Genomic DNA, 19041 nt, shown 5'->3' with positions numbered 1-19041 from the left:
CCTCATCCCCTCACTGGCGTGAGCCTTGTTCCCCAAAACCATGATATCACTCCAGGGGCTAAACACAGCGGCAGTGCACACATTCTTAACGGGCAATAGCACCCTCACGAGGGTGAAACTGGTTCTGGGGGACAAGACAATCTCAGACATCACAACAGCTCGCGGCCCTCCAAATCCAGACCTACAGTGTACGTGTGCTATTAAAATTTCACAGCAGGGAGAAGAGGCATCAGGAATCAGAAAGGCCGACATAAGAAAGAAAGCTGAGAGCACAGGTCTGGAGGGCTCTCTCCTGCAACACTCATGATGGTCAGGGAGGGCAGAGGCGTGGTGTGTGCTGACAGCCGGCCACACTGGGGAGGGGGCCGGATGAAGCACCTCGACACGCATAAATGGTCTTGACCACACAAAACTGAGCTTCATACTCACCGTCCGGGAGTCGGGAAGGGAGCAACAGGCCTCGTCTGCTCAGTTCCGCCAGCGCCAGACACCCGCCATGCCAGGCGTTGTCTGTCTCCTGGAAACTGAAAGCACAAAGAGCCTGAGACCCAGCACAATGCCCCCCACAGCCCAGAGTGAAAGTCCACCCAAAAGCCTCACTAAAACCCTGAGTTTATAAAATATCGGTCAGTAACGAGATAAAGTACTCCAAATCAGCTGAAGATAACGGCCATGTTCAGGTCTCCGGAGAATGAGTAAATATCCTGGGTCAGCCTCACACACCCCAGGGAGAGCAGCCCACACACGTGCCCACTGCACCTTCGGGCCAGAGCAGCTAGCTCTCTCAGCCGTTTAAGCAGTTGCGCCACTCAAGAAACGCTGGGCTCACAACACAGTGACTGCATCAAATGAAGGTTAGGAAAATGTTCACAGGAAGGGCAAGGAGACCCCCTTTTCATGGAGCCCCCGCTGGCTTGAATGATGAATATTGAGATTAGGAAGTTAGAATAAAACAGCATATACAGAACTTGTTTTGTACTGTTTGAAACAGACTTTCAATAAACAACTGAAAAGCCACTCAACTCATAAGCAAAATTTCGTATTTAATAAAAAATTCCTGAAGTGGTTTGGAAGCTCTCATGTTTAAAGGTGCAGCTCTGGCATAATAACTAGCGAGAATAACTCTTTCTTACATCAACAACTGTTTCTTACATCAATAACTGTTCTGAGAGTTTCCACGCCTGGCTGCCAAAATAAACATGGAAATATACTTCACCCAAAAAACCAGAGAAATTACAGGACTCTCTCCAATTCTGAATAAATTAATTTGATGGCAAAGAAATGTTTAGGAAAACCAAATAAATTGCATCACTGGCTGGCAACAAACGCAAGAATACTCAGATAGGATAGAAGCTAGGCTTATCTTCTCACTCAAAATACACTTAGCAGTGTCTCCCACATGCCAGGCCCTGCTCTGGGCTCTGCGGAGACACGCTGACCAAGACAGACACAAAAGCTGCCCTGGACCTCGCAAGCAACCAGTGACTCAATTCCAATTATAACTTTCTTAAGTTCCAGATGTTTATCAAATGTCTGTCCCAAAGACTATATGACCATTTCCACAATTTAACATTGCACTTTGTGTACTTCAGGATTTCAGTTGGAGAGAAGTGCTTTCTGCTTTCCATTAAAGATTTAATAACATCTGGAAGAACCTGATAAAAGGTCAGCAGTACAATGACTCACTTATCACTAAAACACTCGCCAGTCACACCATCGTTTCTCAACTAAACGGGTGTGCACTGTAGCTTGTCAACAGCTGTGGACAGTGCAGGACCTTGCGTCAGGCTGTAAAATGCCTGTGGCCCAAGGCGGCCGAGGAGGACCACGGTGTGCTGCCTGCACTGCTGCCTCTGCTCTGCCCACTCCAGGAGGACATGGACCCTCTCCAAGGCCAACCTGCACAGCGGGGATGGACGCAGACACTAGGACGCAGAGTACCGAGTACCGCCAGAGCGCCCAGTGCCTGAGGGCAAGCTCCTGCCCCAGAGCCAAGCCCCAGACGACCATGGGAGGGCCCGGGGTCTCAGAGGAGTGGAGACAACAGCAAACAGAAGGGCCGAGACAGCAGGCTCAGGAGAGAGAGAGGGGCCAAGATGGGCTCGGGGCCACTGGCCTCACATCGGCAAGGGTACCCAATGAGGACCATCTGGAAGAGCAGAGTGGGGCGGCGTGGAGGGCGTGGGATGAGCGAAGAAGACGTTCTTATCCTTCCACCCACCTCATACCCACTGTCCCTAGAAGGACACAGAGAAAGGGGGACGGTGCGTGCAGGGTGCAGAGCAGAGGGGGACACCCCATCACCTTCATCTCCTTCTGAACTTTTAACTGCAAACAGCACTAGAACTCAAGGAAAAGCCTGGGAAGAAGCCGTGAAGAGCATTTCCTGCTGAGACGGGGCTGCTCCCGCGGCCACAGCAGCACCACCATGGCACACCCAGGACCCAGGCCGCAGGGCTGAGGCCCATCTGCTGACTGGAGAAACCCGCGGGCTCAGTGCAGATGGCAGACACAGAGGACCCGGCAAGGCCTCCCGGGGTAGGCTGCTTGCACCCACCCTGGACTGGTGGGTCTGGGCACCATCTCTGGGATCCTGTCCTGAGGCCATCGAGGGGCTAACGCGTGGTTTTCTAAGTGGTGGGAGGGGTAGGGGAGTGCAGGTACTGAAGGGCACCTGCACATTCTGGGGCGGGACCTGGGAGGGGAGCAGAGGGCCTGAGGAGGTCCTCTGGGGCTCAGTGGGAGGCCCCAGCCACATAATCTGGCCCAGAAACAGGGCAGGGAGCAAGGTAACAGTCCCAGGAGTCGGGTGTTCTTACATGTAAAGGAATTAGTGTCCTATTTCTGACCCACTGCAGAAATGGCTGGCAGCTCACCACATACCCCAGGAGGACACAAAAGGAGGAAGGAGACCAGAGCGGCCTCTGTGCTGGGTCGCCAGCCGGCCCGGCCACCGCCAACCTCACACCCCAGCCCAGCTGGTACCTCCTTCTCCCGGCTGCGCTGACTCCTTTCTATGGCCTGTTCTGCAATCAGGAGTTACACGCCCATTGTGTAAGGTCCTGTCCAGGGAAAGACTGCCTCCCCAAGGGCCCACTCAGGCCCCTTCACTCAAAGTTGTGTTGGGCTTCTGGCCTTGGGAATCCGAAGCAGTGAGACCATTTCTACCCTCCACAACCCAGACACAAAGATCAGAGGAATTCATTAAAACGACAAAATAAAGGCAAAGCAGCATTTGGAGATTAACTAGGACGAGTGAAACTGGAGTAAGGTTGCAGGCCGAGAGCAAGGAACATACATCTGACCAGAGAAGCATGTTTTGGGAGAAAAGATGCTAGCATTCAGGGGAGACACGCTGGGGTAAAGGGCTCACAGCCCTTGAGGCAGAGGCACAGCGGCTAGAGAAGTGACAGGGTTTGAGAGCCAGACGGGAGGGGACCCAGGAGCGCATGGGAGGGGAGACTGCAGAAGGAGCAGCAGAAGGAAGGGCTGGACAAAGACGGCTTCAAATAGCCAGAGTGCTGTGCAGAAACACTCTAAGGAAGGAAAGAGGAAAGCGAAGCACTTGAGGCAGACAGCCACCCCAGGGGAAGGGGCTGGGAGGAAAGGCCGGAGGCCCTGGCTCCTCCATCCTCCCAAACCCCCCGCGCCCCTGGTTGCCCTGAACCCACACCTCTTCACCCAGGACCAGTGGGGTGCCCGTGTCATCTCGTGCCCATCAGCAAGCCCCCAAAAAAGAACTCCAGGAGGACACTCTACAACAAGCCAGCAGAGTCATCATGCAGACCCACGGTTCTGCAGAGTCCCGCGAAGCAGCATGTGTCTCCTGCCACAGGAAGACACAGTGGCCACACATGCAACATTACTCCAAAACAGTAGTGTGAAACTGTTTCCTGCAGTCCTTAAACCTCACCAATCAGGCTCGGGGCCCAGGGTAGGAGGAGCCCACGCCCCTGGGACCCCGTGGGCCGGCTTGGTGACCGAGGCCTGAGTGCCCATGAACACCAATAGCACAGCTCTCACACGCACGGGGGCACCAAGAAGAGAAGCAACCGGCTGACAAGGGTGGGACCACAAATGGGGGCCGAACACAACACCCATTCTCAAATCACCTGCTTCTGAAAGTAAGGGGCAAGCAGAGCAAGAGTCCTGGTAAGCAGCTGCACTAACGCGGCACCCCAGCCCACCTGCGCTGCTCGGGGCTCTGCCCTTTGCCCCTGGCCTGCAGGCCCCAGGCTCAAACTCCCACACCTGCACCTCGGGCAGGCCGAGGGTCCCCAGGATCCCCTGAGAGGAGAGGACGGATGCAGCACAACCACTGGCACATGTGGCTATGAGATTTAAATCTGATGAAATTAAATAAAATTTGGGATTCAGACCTCAGTCACACTAGCCTCTTTTAAGATCTCAACAGCCCCAGATCTAGAACAGGCCGTCATCACAGAAAACTCTCTCGGACAGAGCAGCCCTGGTTTCATTCCAATGAAAACAGGTTTCCTTGAAGGATACGTTTCTATGTGTGGACACGCGCAAAACTGACCTCCTTAAGGTTTTTAAATGTAATGGCGCCTAAGCCGACAAAAGAAATATATGAGGGTGGGATGAATTGGGAGATTAGGATTAACATATATACTAATATGTATAAAATAGACAACTAATGTATAGCACAGGGAGCTCCACTTCACTGTACAGTAGAAACTAACACAACATTGTAAAACAACTATACCCCAATTTTTTAAAAAAAAAGACGTATTAGGGGCACACACACACACAAGAAATATATCAGAAATAACTAGAGTCCTCAAATTTAACTTCAAAAGGAAAAGAAATGGTTTCAGAGAATCTGATAACTAGCTCAACTGAAAGAAAACATAGGAGGAAGTAAGGAAAGAAAAGCCACTGCTCTTACCCAGAAACACATCTACCCCTCTGATCTCCCCACATACCTGAAACAGTCCAGCACAGACCCGGCCACATCATCCGCCAGCTCTTTGGGAAGTCTTCCAGCCAACCTACCGATTCTGAAAAGCAGAAGCAACGTCAGCATCTGTCAGCATCACCAGCCCGTCGAGGGCACACGCTACACTAGGAATGTCCCGAGTAACTGTCCTTCTCTCCAGAGGATGGCAAAGAGGCTGATTCTGCTCCATAAAAGCCACCTGCCCCATCAGGGAGCCCATCACACTGACATACAGAGACAGGACAGGCATCTGGGGGACCAAGGCAAAGGGAGCCCACAGGGCAGGTGCACTTCTCAGACAGTCAACGGCTCCCAGCTCAGGCCACCAAGGTCCATCCCATGCTGCATGCCAACCGGGCCGGCTCCCATCAAGTCACTGCCCAGGCTGGGTCCCGGCCAGCGGCACCCCAGAAAGGCCCACCCTCCCAGCCCATCGTACTCCAAGCAGACAAGACTTTGGGCTCCGAGGTTGGCCAAAAGCCCCCGTGTGAGCCTCCTCTCCCCGGCATTCGCTATGTGAGTGGATTGGCAAGGACACCCATAACCTCTGTGGGGACGGCCCACGGGCACCTTCACCCATTTTCCTTTTCTCCACAACATCTCCTTTGTACTCTGTCCCCTAACCCGCCCTGGCCCCACTGGGTGTGCCGGGGCGCCTGTGTTGGCTGTTCCCTCAGGCATAGCAGAGGGGGATGCCAGCCCCTCCTGGGGGCTCTGGAATCAAGTGAGGCCGTGCAGCATCTGCTCTCTACATGGGGGGCCGCCCCTGGCTGTGGAGGCAGGAGGTGGGGGTCGTGGCAGTGAGGACGTGAGGAGCAAGGAAAGGAACACCTGAAGGTAAAAAAAGCAAACGCGCTCATTCCAGCCAGAAGGGCAAGAACATGAAGAAGCCACTGACCAACCTCGGTGATTTTCTTGAAAATTAGAACAAAAAGCAGTAAATGTAAATTAGGAAAAAATCATTCTACCTTTTAAAACTCTGGGAGCTGTCTGTAGCCCTCCAATTCCACAGGAAGTACTGAATGATTAAGGAGACTCAGTAGACCTGCAGGCATCTGGGGCATAAGCTGTGAGCCCCCAGCCCAGCCCCCCCGACCAAGTGCAGTCACCTACCCTTTGGCCGCAGACCACCGCACAATCGTGTCCTTGTCCTTCAGCCCAACCAGCAGCTGCTCTGGAAGAACACAGGAAGGCTGGTCTGTGAGCCCCACGGAACCACCCAGAGTTTTAGATGAGCTCTCAGTTCCCAGCTTTAAGGTAACCCACCCTGCACACCACTCAAAACAGTACCATAAAGGCAATTACATGAAGAATCTCAATTCTAATCACAATAAAAGGACATTTCCTTCTGTGTGTCTTTAAGTCATCACTTAAGGGCAATTTCTGTCTTAGCTCCTAACAGTCACTGGGCAGAGAGCACCAGCGAGGAAGGCCAGAGGCCGATGAGGGAGGCTTCCCAGAGAAAACAGCTTCTGCCAGAGGCTGCAGAGAGCAGCTCTCCTAGGGACAGGGTCTGAGAAATGCTCAGCCTCTAGGAAAGGCCGCACAGAGGGCTCCCAAGCAGTACAGGCCTTGCAAGCCGGTCAGTGGAAGCCCTGGTGGAGGGCACATGGCAGCACAGGGAGCCTGATGCGGAGGCAGGACGGAGCCTGTGGAGGTGCACAGGTGCACTGCGACCAGGGCGGTCTAGGGCCGCAACGGGGGGCGGGGGAGACAGCAGATGCACACAGCCCCAGCCTCACCTCCCACCCTGCAAAGACCAGAGGTAGGGCCAGGTCCCCTGCAGGCCAAGATGAGGTGGCCCCCACTCACCTATCACGCTCTCCACCTCCTCGGGGACGTCGTCCTCTCCATCGCTGTCAGGGGTCTCGGTCTGTATCCCTGGATCTCTAGGACTCTGGACACTCAGCTGCAGGCCCGCAACCAAGGAGCGGCAGCCACGCTGGTACCTGCAAGAAGCAAACAAACACACCTCAGACCTGCTGCGACAACTTGGAGCTAGAAGATCCTGATGACTGAACTCAACAATTCAGTGTCACTGTGAAAATTCCATGTGCTTTAGAGGTACAGGATGGACAGGAAGGAAACTGAGCAGTAACTGTCACCAGCATGGATTGTCAAGGAAGATAACAACCTCATCTGAGCCACAGAACATAGATTCACCTTCTAGATGACTCAGAAACCCTCACGTGTCAGAAAGTTTTCTTAGCAGAAAGGCAGGTGACAAAGTGTGACAACAAGAATGCACCCAACAGGGCTTCCCTGGTAGCGCAGTGGTTAAGAACCCGCCTGCCAATGCAGGGGACACGGGTTCGAGCCCTGGTCCAGGAAGATCCCACATGCCACGGAGCAACTAAGCCCATGAGCCACAACTACTGAGCCTGTGCTCTAGAGCCCGTAAGCCACAACTACTGGAGCCTGTGCTCTAGAGCCCATGAGCTACAACCACTAAAGCCTGTGTACCTAGAGCCCATGCTCCACAACAAGAGAAGCCACTGCAACGAGAAGCCTGCACACCGCAACGAAGAGCAACCCCCGCTCGCCGCAACTAGAGAAAGCGGGTGCGGCGCCAACGAAGACCCAACACAGCCAAAAATAAGTAAATAAAAATAAAAATTTTTTTAAAAAAAGAATGCACCCAACAGAAATGGCAGGGAGGGCACGTTTGAACCCACTGGCCTTGGCCTTATTTCCACAGGCTCTGCCTCCAGGTCCCACCTGAGCAGAGCCCCACCCCCTGCCTCCGGGCCAGATGCCCGCCTTCCACACCAGGGGCCACAGCTGGTCCATGCCAGCTCCCACAGATCCTGCCTCCTGAATGGCTCTCACCACTTCCTGCCGCCCACACCCGCCTCCCCACCTGCTGAGGCCACCAGCATCACCTCCTGCAGCGCCATGAAGGGGCCAGCAGCACAGGCCAGCTCAGCCCCTGAACCTCTGCCTGCCTCAGTTCCCATCTGTAAAATGAGGCCCCACCCAGAGCGCTGCAACGAGGCCAGGTGGGAGGATGTGCACAAAGCACTCAGAACAGGCCCTGTGCAGAGAAAGGCCCAAGAACGCCTCCCCTCCTAGAAGCAGGACAGGCACGCTTGGGCCTGACTCTGGGGCAGCCCCATCTCAGGACAGGGCCTGGGGCATAAAAGGTGACCAGTCGAGTTACAGCACGATTATTGGGGGCCACAGCCTAAGGCCAAGTCCAGTTCCAGATAACTGGGGCTTCAGAGACAGAGCCAACTCAGACACTGTTTAGCTGTGGCCTTGAGGCCTCAGATTCCGTGAAACAAGGATGGTGTGGGCAGTTCCCAAGATGGAGGTTCAATCAACTGCCAATGGCCAGTGACTTAATCAACCATGACTATGCAATGAAGCCTCCAATAAAACCCAAAAGGAAGACTTCCCTGGAAGTCCAGTGGTTAAGACTCCGAGCTTCCACTGCAGGGGGCGCAGGTTTGATCCTAGTCTGGGAACTAAAATCCCGCTTGCCACATGGCCGGGCCAAAAAAAAAAAGGAGTGGGTTAGGACAGCTTCCAGGTTGGTGAACACAGGGAGGAGCAGGAAGGGTGGGGAACTCAGAGGGCATGGAAGCCTTGTGCCCTCTCCCCAGGCCCTGCCCTCTGCATCTCTTCTACCTAGCCGTTCCTGAGTTATAGCCTTGTATAATAAACCAGTAATCTCAAATAAAATATTCCTCTGAGTTCTATGAGCCGCTCTAGCAAATTATCAAACCCTCCAACCTGTAGCCAGACTGTCAGAAACACAGGTGACAACCTCGACTTGCAATTGGGGTTGGCAGAGGGAGGAGAGGTGTTGAGGCGGGGGGAGACAGTCTAGGGGGCTGAGCCCTTAACCTGTAGGATCTGGTGCTGTCTCCACAAAGACAGAGTCAAAACTGAGTTACACAGTAGGACACCCAGCTGGTGTCCGACAACTGCCTGGCGTTGGTCTGGAAAAGAACACACATCAGAGTTGTTGTCAGAATCAGAGCAGCAACAGGTAACTGAACCACGGAGAACATCACCAGGCACCACAGGACTGTTGTCAAGATCATAAAGCTCCCAGCAAGCAGCAGGCACTGGGCAACGACTGTCGACACTGTTACTGTTCTCCAATGAAGACCCACGAGGACTCTACCTCACAGGAAAAGTTCTCAATATCGTCCAACAACCAGGGACCAGACAGGCTGCCACTGGACTTTCCCTCCTGACTTAACCACAAATCTAGACAAAGTGTATATACCAACCGCTGGCAGGCACAAGATGACAACCAAGGCATGGCTACAATCCCTCAGAGCAGGGAAGCCCCCAGGTGCACCCAACTTCCCCTCTGCTTCCTCCCAAAGGCACTTTCTAAACCACAGCACAGGAAAGTACAGCCCGAGCATAGCCGCCGTCCTGCTGCGCAGAAAAAAGAAATCTTGACTAGTGAGATGGCTACTAAGTGGGGATTGACGCTGAAGGAAGGGGAGCTGAGACAGCATCCCAAATTCTCCCTGGATCCTCAGGCCGCTGTGAGGCGTGTGAGACCCAGACACGCCATCAGAGAGCAGCTGGGAGGCCAAGAGAGCCAAACAGAGTCCAGAGGGCAAGTAACACTGGGCAGTCACTGAAGTGTGGGTCCAGCAGGAAGGACTGAAAGGCCACACATGAGACGTGAGCGGCTGCTGCAGGAGCAAGGGCCACACCCCAGCGGGGGGAACTGAGAAGGCCTGCACCCCACACAGCAGGAAGGGCAGTGCAGCCAGTTACCTGCCTGTCACTAAGGGGAAGGTAACCAAAAAGGTAATGAATCTAAAAGATTAAAAGGGGCTTCCCTGGTGGCGCAGTGGTTGAGAGTCTGCCTGCCGATGCAGGGGACACGGGTTCGTGCCCCGATCCCGGAAGATCCCACATGCCGCAGAGCGCCTGGGCCCGTGAGCCATGGCCACTGAGCCTGTGCGTCTGGAGCCTGTGCTCCGCAACGGGGGAGGCCACAACAGTGAGAGGCCCGCGTACCGCAAAAAAAAATAAAAGATAAAAAGAAAATGTATCAGAGGGGATAAAATGAAAAAAAGACGGAAGAGAGAGAAAACAAAGAGCAAGACGGGAGACTGAACCCACCACATTAATGATCACACTCAGTGTACAGAGAGATACAGGCTGAACCAAGTAACTGGGGTGCTAAATTACTCTCCTTCCCACGTAAATGCTTGGAGTACTTGTGATAGCTCATCTTAAGGTGTCCAGCTGACCGGGTCACAGTGCTGAGATATTTCCTTAAACATTATTCTGGTTGTGTCTGTGACCGTGATTGTGGGTGAAATTAACATTTAAGCTGTGGGCTTAGTAAAGCAGGTTGCTCTCCCCAGTGTGGTGGGCCTTGCCCAATCCATTGAAGGCCTGAGGATCACAGACAGGCTCACTCTCCCCCAGTGAGAGGGATACTTCCTGCCTTCAGACTCAAGCTGAAACATCAGCTCCTCCTGGCCTCCAAGCCTGCCAGATGTGGGGACTTGCCAGCTCCACAAGCATAAGCCAATTCCTTATGATAAGTCTCTCTACACACACACACCAATTGGTTCTGTTTCTCAGGGGAGCCCTAATACAGCACAGAATGTTAATTTTCCACAGCATCTGCAAAGTAACCACTAACATTTAGTCTCATAAACAACTTACAGAACAAGCTGTATACAGAACACCTAAAAGGTATTTCAGTAAAACATCACTAAAACATAACACACTTCTCTGGAATTTCCTATAACTGGAGACAAACTTAATCAAATAATTCCTCCCAAACCACACAAATGAATACGTGAAATAAAACTGAAGACTGCTAAAATGCAGTACCACCCCCAGCACAGCAAACAGTCTGTTTCCGGGGGAGCCACTACTTCAAAAGAACCCTTAAGACATCGTTTCCATCCACAGGCAGAGACAGCTCTCCTTTCTGAGTAAACCTCAAGGAAGGAGCCCATGACCCAGACTGAGGTGACCAGAATGGAGCGTTCCCTATGGTGCGACCCGCCAGTGAGGCTGCCCTACACTTGAATGACAGGCACTCTCAGTGAGTGCGAAACAAGCCTTCCTTGTCATCAGTTCCACTTCAAGATTCTACCTGGAAGATGTGGGGTCAGAAAATAACCGAAAGAAAAGGTGTTCCTTTCAAAATCAGAAACACCGCTGAGACTGGGGAAAAAATGAAAGCAGGAGGACACATCAATCAGCCCGCTGTGTCCAGCCACCTGAAACACCTGACCCCGCGCCAGCCTCCCGATACACCCTGGTCGCGCGGTCACCACTCAGTCCACTCACCTCCACTTGGCCACCTGGGGCTTCAGGAAGGTCAGGCCCAGCCGCTGCACGAGCTTCACCCCAAGCTTCCGGAGCAGGGTCTGGTTGCTGTCGCGGAGCCTGCAGTTGTCCAGGCACTGGAGAACAGTGGCAGCTGTGAACACAGCACATCTTGCTCAGTTTGGTGGGAAGGGTTTGTGTCATCTCCCAAACCCACCAACCCCACCTGACACGCACGACACCAAAACCAGACACTTCCACAGGCCCCCCCGACCCCAGTCAGTGTGAAGGCCTACATCTACGCTGGACCCCTTGAGCTCTGCTTCATAAAGACCCTTTCACCCCATGTCATTTACTAAGTGCAGCTGGAGTCGGACCTGCCCAACCCTCTCACTGTGAACCACGGATCTGGAGATGGAACGCAGAGGAACCCAGAGAGGGAACAGTGTCCTGGACAGAGAGAGCGGGCACGTGCCTGGAGGGTGGAGCACATGCAGGCCATGAGGACCATGCAGACAGGCTTAAGCATGAGGCTGCAAGGACGGGGAGGGGTCTCTACGAGCAGGGAAACTGTGTGATCGGGCCCCCCTGCTGGCAAGGCTATCTGGGGCAATGAGGAGGGCATCGGGGGAAGCGGAGGCCAGGAGAGCACGCAGGACCATGTTTCGTGTGAGACAAGGAGGGGGCGTTCAAGACAAGTTGAAATGGCATCTGGGTAACTTCCCAAAAGACCCAAACGGCGCACAGTGACCAGCGTAGGTATAACTGACAGTAACTCAAGAAGGACCTGGGATCTGTGTGTGCGAGTCCATCAAGGACAACGTGTGACGATGCTGAATGGCGACTGCTCATGTTCTCAGGTGTGACAATGACATCAAGGTTATGTTTCCAAAGAGAGTCAACAGATGCCAGTGGAATGATAGGGTGTCTAGGTGGTGGGTGAGGGGGAGCATGGATGAAACAGGAGTGCCCATGAATTAAAAACCTGAAGCTTGTGATAGAAATATGAGAGGTCACTATACCAGTCAGTCTTCCTGTATGTGTATGAAATGTTCCATGATGAAAACTTCAAGAAATAGACTCTACTACCTAAATCTGATTCATACATCTTCTAAAACATAGACTAAGAAATTTCTCTTGTTCCAGGCAGTAAGCCTTCCTGCAGTGAAAATCACTATACTGATTTTCGTAAGTTGAGGTTCAATCTAAAATTAAGAGAATGAGGCAAAAAGGGCAAATGATGTAGCCATGGTGCTGGGAAGAATGCAGCTGGGCCCCCAGGAAGCGAGCCAGAAACCTCAGGGCTTCATCTACATCCCAAGGTCCGCAGGATCAAGATCAGACAGTCAGGGCATCAGGAACCCAGACCTCCTCCCTAAGAGGCCTGAGGCCTAACAGTCAGATTATTAACACATACGTACATACACACACACACACAAAGAAGACCAAAAAAAAACACCTATGATAGTATCCAAATATAGCAAGTCACAGATTTTTGTGCCTGTGAATAAACTGTTAAAGAGACACATTTGATCATAATTCAGGCAAACTCATGTCACAAACACACCCTCACTTAAAAATAAACCTTACCGTAGGGTAAACAGTCTTCACGTTTTCCATGCTTAAATATTTGTGCCTTAAAAAAAAGAAGAAAAAATTCTGTTAGAATCTGCAAATACATTTACAAATTTAAAACATAAATTATCAAAACAATTCATCACATCTTCCAGGATTTTTATTCTAGACACTCGCCAGGAAATAACAAGAGAAGAGTTTCTGTACATGACAAAGAAAGGAATTACAAGAGACTAGAGAAGAAATCTTCCAAAGGGGCAACGTAAACCAGAGATGCAGCGGTGAGGCCGCACTCACTGACACACACCCACGTTGAAGTTAAGGGTGCTGGCCTGTAAGGAGAGTAAAGAATCGTACCGGGTTTCCATGACTAGCGTGTACCTGAAGGTACCAAAGGATAAGAGTTACAGGTCGAATTATCCGACACAAAGGTAAGGCATCCACGTACTCATCCTTGTTCTGATCCAGCAAAGGAGAAAGGGCCCCTCCTGCTTCTCACACACGTGGAGCCGGCAGGCCGTCAAAACCTCAAAAACCCGGAGTCCTCAACCTGAAATTTTACCCTCCACTTTCAACTCTGCAAGACTTGGGTATCCAAGCCCTTAAACGAAGAACCCTAAAGCTAAGCAACTCTAAGAAAACAGCTAAGGAACTTCTTCTCCTTCACGAATTACTATTTGGGGCTTCCCTGGTGGCGCAGCGGTTGAGAGTCCACCTGCCGATGCAGGGGACACGGGTTTGTGCCCCAGTCCGGGAAGATTCCACATGCCGCGGAGCGGCTGGGCCCGTGAGCCATGGCTGCTGAGCCTGCGTGTCCGGAGCCTGTGCTCCGCAACGGGAGGGGCCACAACAGTGAGAGGCCCGCGTACCGCCAAAAAAGGGAGGGGCCCGCGACCCCCAAAAAAAAAAAAAAAAAGAATTACTATTTAACTGGCAAGGTGAGACCGCTTCTGTCTTAGACCGTCTGAAGGTACGTGGGCCCAACTGCACTGGACCCCATCCCCCGACACCAGGTCCTGCTGGTGAAGGAGCTGCTCAGCCAAGGTGAAGAGAGTGAACACCATCCCAGACACTTAGTCAGTGGTGTTTCACATGGAGACCAACCACTCCGGGGCCCTGGACACTCTGAGGCAGGCTCACAGGAGAACAAGACACAGGGCTCAGACCCACAGGCCCAGGACATCCCAACACTCAAAGCACCGTGGAACCTCCCAGCCAGTGGCCCATGGCTCCACCGCCTCTCCCAGCACACATGATAAGTGCCTCACATCACCAGCCCTGCTCTGGCCCTCTGCTGCAAAAGCCCCTTGGCAGAAGTCATGCTCTCCTTCGTGCTTTCTGCCCTTCTTCTCCCCACAACAACTCAACCCCAAAACCATGAGCCAGACATCAGATTAGGAAGTTCAGGACATTTCATTCCCCCACACCTTTCCATGACCCACACTACAAGTGGAGAAGGACCCCCGGACGTTCACGGGCCACATCTGAAATATCTCCATTTCATGACTGGTAAACCACTCCCAAAACACTTGAAATGTTTGTCTTTACAATCTGGGTTTACAAGGAGGGGGAAAGTCACCTGCATCCCCTAGCTTCTTCCTGGTGAACTTTTTTTTTTTTTTTAATTTATTTTATTTTTGTCTGCACTGGGTCTTCGTTGCTGTGCGCAGGCTTTCTCTGGTTGCGGCGAGTGGGGGCTACTCTTTGTTGTGGTGTGCAAGCTTCTCATTGTGGTGGCTTCTCTTGTTGTGGAGCACGGGCTCTAAGCATGCAGGTTCAGTTGTTGTGGCCCGTGGGCTCAGTAGTTGTGGCTCACGGGCTCTAGAGCGCAGCCTCAGTAGTTGTGGCACACGGGCTTAGCTGCTCTGTGGCATGTGGGATCTTCCCGGACCAGAGATCGAACACATGTCCCCTGCATTGGCAGGCGGATTCTTAACCACTGTGCCACCAGGGAAGCCCCCTGGTGAACTTTTAAAGGAGTCAGGGAGGTGGCTTGGTGGAAAGGAAGGAGGAAACCATCCTGCAGCCGGATTAGTCTGAGCAGGACGTGTGAGCCCCAGGGTGAGCCACCCACAGCCCTGGGCACAATGCCCGCCACCCTCCTCCTGCAGCAGAGGCCACGAGAGCAACCCCAGCTACGCTGGCCATCAGCCTCCTGCCCCGACTGCCACAACAGGACCAGTGGACTGGCTCAGAAGGACAGACACCCAAGCTGGTGGCCATGGAGCTGGTCTGGGACCAGGAGTAAGGAAAGGGTGGGCCGCACCATGCAGCCCACTGCCGTCCCTCACCTGCCTCGATCCCTCCAGCTCCGCTGCAGCCTCCATGCAGGCCACTGCCGTCCCTCACCTGTCACGCATCCTTCCAGCTCCGCCGCGGCCTCCCCCAGGAGCTAGGACAGGCCTTCATACAGGACTCAGACAGTCCAGACCCCAGCAGTAAAGCTTACAGAACAGACCACTGTGGTTAGATATCTCTAACTTTAAAAAAACTAAATGTCAGGGTTCACATAAACAACCTGGATGCAACGGTCTCAGCTCCAAACTGCCTCACATACAAACCAGGACAGAGAACCTGGCCGAGGATGGGGCTTCACCGAGGGTCCAGCTCCTCCTCCAAGCAGGAGGCCCAGCCTGCAGGGCTGAGGGGGCGTCTCAGGGCTGGCCCAGCCCAGATCACAGCGCCAGCGTGCCCTGCGGACACATACCACCTCCCCTCTGTTTTCGGAGCACAAAGCCATCCACACGGCCAGTGCACACAAAGACAACCGGTGCCACAAGGAAACAGCTGACAACACGACAAGCACACAGGTTATAAAAACCACTCAGGTCTCAATCAACTTTCAAAGTTACAGTAATTATACGCTTAAAAACACAAATAAATGTCTTGGTATAAAAATAACTAACATAAATTTTGCCAAATTTTCTAAAACTGTGAAGCACACTCTAGTACGCCAACAGCTCTATGGTAGAAAATACCACCAGGAAGACTTACCGTCTCAGCTGCTGAAGCACCAGAATCACTGCTGTCCTTTCTGAACCCTGCCCACCCCAAGCTCCGCGCTGAGTCCGGGCAGCAAGAGGGGAGGCCTTGCCACACCCAGCTGCACAGCGGGCAGACACAACCAGATTAACAGACATGAATGCACAGTTAAGCATCACTGAACTCAAAGTACCCACTCTGCGTTCTCTTCCAGTGGATACTACAATCAGAATTACTATCATGGGGGAAACAACAAAACTTTTTGTTTTAAAAAGAAGTCCTCAAAATGGTATGCTGATTATGTAGAATACACACTGAAGTATTTACAGGCAGCGGAGTGATTTAATTTAAAACAGTTCAACAACACAAGTGTGTGGCTGTATATTTTATTTTAATATACACACATGTGTGCACATGTGCACACACACACAACATGTATACATAAAGTCAGGGATTCAAGGACTTCACAAAAGAGCCTAAAGAAACTAAAAGGATAACAAAGGGATTTTATAAACAACTTTACAACAACAAATTAGACGGGACTTCCCTCGTGGCGCAGTGGTTAAGAATCTGCCTGCCAACGCAGGGGACACGGGTTTGAGCCCTGGTCCAGGAAGATCCCACATGCCGCAGAGCAACTAAGCCCATGTGCCACAACTACTGAGCCTGCCCTCTAGAGCCCACAAGCCACAACTACTGAGCCCTCATGCCACAACTACTGAAGCCCGAGCGCCCTAGAGCCCATGCTCCAAAACAAGAGAAGCCACTGCAATGAGAAGCCCGCACACCGCAATGAAGAGTAGTCCCTGCTCGCCGCAACTAGAGAAAGCCCACGCGCAGCAACGAGACCCAAAGCAGCCAAAAATAAATAAATATATATATATTTATTTTTAAAAAAAAACAAATTAGACAACCCAAAGGAAGTGGACAAATTCCAAGACAAATTCCAAATAAGCAAAAATGGCTTAAGAAATAGAAAATCTGAATAGACTTGGATCATGTAAAGAAATTTAAATTAGTACTTTAGAATCTTTCCATAAAGAAAACCCCAGGCCCACATGGCTTCACTAATGAATTCTAGCAAACATTTAAGGAAAAAATACATCCTACATAAACTTCAAGAAAACAGAGGAGGAACAGTTCCCGGTCCTCGCCTGATACAAAAGCCACAGACATCATAGGAAAACCGCAGATCAATGTCCCTCATGAACAAACATATAAAAATTCTTAGGACTTCCCTGGTGGCACAGTGGTTAAGACTCCACACTCCCAAGGCAGGGGGCCTGGGTTCGATCCCTGGTCAGGGAACTAGATCCCACATGCATGCTGCAACTAAGAGTTTGCATGCCACAACTAAGGAGCCGGCGAGCCGCAACTAAGACCTGAAGCAACCAAATAAAATAAATAAATTAATTAATTAAAATAATTTCTTTTTTAAATCCTTAACAAAATACTAGCAAAATGAATCCAGGAACATATTAAATGGATTTTACTCCATGACCAAATGGGATTTATTCCCCGTTTGCAAGGAATGCAAGGCTGGTTTAACATTCAAAAATTAATTTATATAATATATCGTATTAGCAGAATAGAGAACAAAAACATACAATCAGCTCAGTAAAAGCAAAAAAAGCACCTGACAAAATCCAACATCCACTCATGATAAAAGTTCCCCATCAACTACAAATAGAAGGGAACTTCCTCAACATGATAAAGAGTATCTATGAAAACCCACAGCTGGTATCATACTTATGGTAAAAGACTGAACGCTTTCCCCTAAATAAATAGCAAGAAATCGCAACAAATTTTCGATGTTGTGGTGAGAAGGTGCTCCACACTAGAAGTGGGGCTACAAGAGGAGGATCCAGCTTGTCCCAGATGACCCTGAGGGGCTCCACAGAGTCAGCAAAAACACAGAGCAGAATCTTCCAGAAGGGTGGAAGGGAGTCTAAGCAATCAACAATATTAAGACCATATTAAGGGCTAGTGAACAAAAGAAAAAGATAAGCAAAATACAAGAAAATCAAAACTGTACAAGTTGTGGTCCACACGTGAAAGAAACAAAAATAAGACAGGATTCTGATCAACGGGAATTTTAGAAAGTAGATGCCATCTGACATTAATACCAGGCACAATGCTCCTTCATAAGGACCCTGGGACTGCAGAGCAGAAAACGAACCCCTGTCATGAATGTTATTCACTGTAAAAGTTACAAACCAATAATTCTAAGCCCAAGACTTAAAGAAGGATACAGAACAGAAGGGAAATGCTGCCAACTCGTATCATGTACAAGTAAATACACACAGGCACTGGCTGAGAAGAAGCAACGGGCGAGGCAGGCAGCACGGGAGGAAAAGCACCATGACATCCTCTTACAAAGAGGGGTGGGATCAGGAGACCCTGTGGAGAGGGGATGGCAGAGGAAACAGGTCCAGAGCACCTAAAAACAGTGACATTGTCAACAAAGCTGGGAGATAGCAGGAGGGGCATCAGCAAGCCAGCAGATGGGCTGCAGCACATCGTGCAGGAGGAAGGGGCAGCAATCACCCTCAGCAGAAAGCGGGCTGTCTCCGGGAGAAGGGGCTGTGCTGACAAGAGCAGACAAGGGCTGATGTGTTTTCATCACCAAGCCTCTGGACTGCTTAATCTCTTCATCAAGTGTAGAATAAAAATGATTTTTCAAAGAAGAAGGAGCTCTTCCTACACTACCCACTGAATGCGCTGAGGATTCTCCACGAATGTCACACAGAGAAGCATCCAGACCCCTGACCACCTGTGTGACGGGGCAGGAAGGCACCCTCTCTGAATCTCAGTTTCCTCAGTAAACGACATGCGGCAGTGATGGTACCAGTTCGCTGAGCCACTCAGAGAATAAAATGCAAATGAACATAAAACGCATGATATTAACCGATGAGATCTGAATTGTCTCCTACCTGGTAAATACAGACATATTCCTTTCGTTTGTCCAAAAACTATTTTCTTTTAAGAACTCTTCCCTAGGTTTCATTTACAAAATTTAAAGTTAACTTACTCCATGTAAATTCAAATGCATCCAATTTAATATATTTTAGACATAAGTCATCCATTTTCAGAACAATTACTCCTGAGCAGAAACACTTGGTTCCTTCCATGTGAGGACTTGGAATCTGGGAGGGAGCCAAAAGCACCAAAATACCCACTTACAGTCTACAGACCAGTGGTGTGATGGGGTCCACACAACATGCGATGAGGTGCCTAATAGTGCCAGGGGGCGGGGG

The 19041-nt window shown here is 51.2% G+C and overlaps 1 protein-coding gene across 2 annotated transcripts in view; it reads right to left on the bottom strand.

Annotated features, from left to right (window-relative positions):
- The window catches only part of TBCD (tubulin folding cofactor D), a 174278-nt gene that overhangs the window by 119349 nt on the left and 35888 nt on the right, over positions 1-19041 (bottom strand). For both annotated transcript variants that reach the window (XR_003005411.1, XM_024760761.1), the window contains exons 8-13: positions 12818-12863; positions 11249-11381; positions 6773-6909; positions 6074-6134; positions 4947-5021; positions 430-524 (exon numbers count right to left, since the gene is read on the bottom strand). Coding sequence is in view for 1 of the 2 variants with exons in the window: in XM_024760761.1 (XP_024616529.1) it covers positions 430-524; positions 4947-5021; positions 6074-6134; positions 6773-6909; positions 11249-11381; positions 12818-12863 (547 nt within the window). In the remaining variant the exon portion in view is untranslated. The remainder of the gene's footprint in view (positions 1-429; positions 525-4946; positions 5022-6073; positions 6135-6772; positions 6910-11248; positions 11382-12817; positions 12864-19041) is intronic.

Source organism: Neophocaena asiaeorientalis, unplaced genomic scaffold (genome assembly GCF_003031525.2).
Source record: "Neophocaena asiaeorientalis asiaeorientalis breed wild unplaced genomic scaffold, Neophocaena_asiaeorientalis_V1.1 scaffold30, whole genome shotgun sequence".
Lineage (NCBI taxonomy): Eukaryota > Metazoa > Chordata > Mammalia > Artiodactyla > Phocoenidae > Neophocaena > Neophocaena asiaeorientalis.
This window is presented reverse-complemented; position numbering and strand designations above follow the sequence as displayed.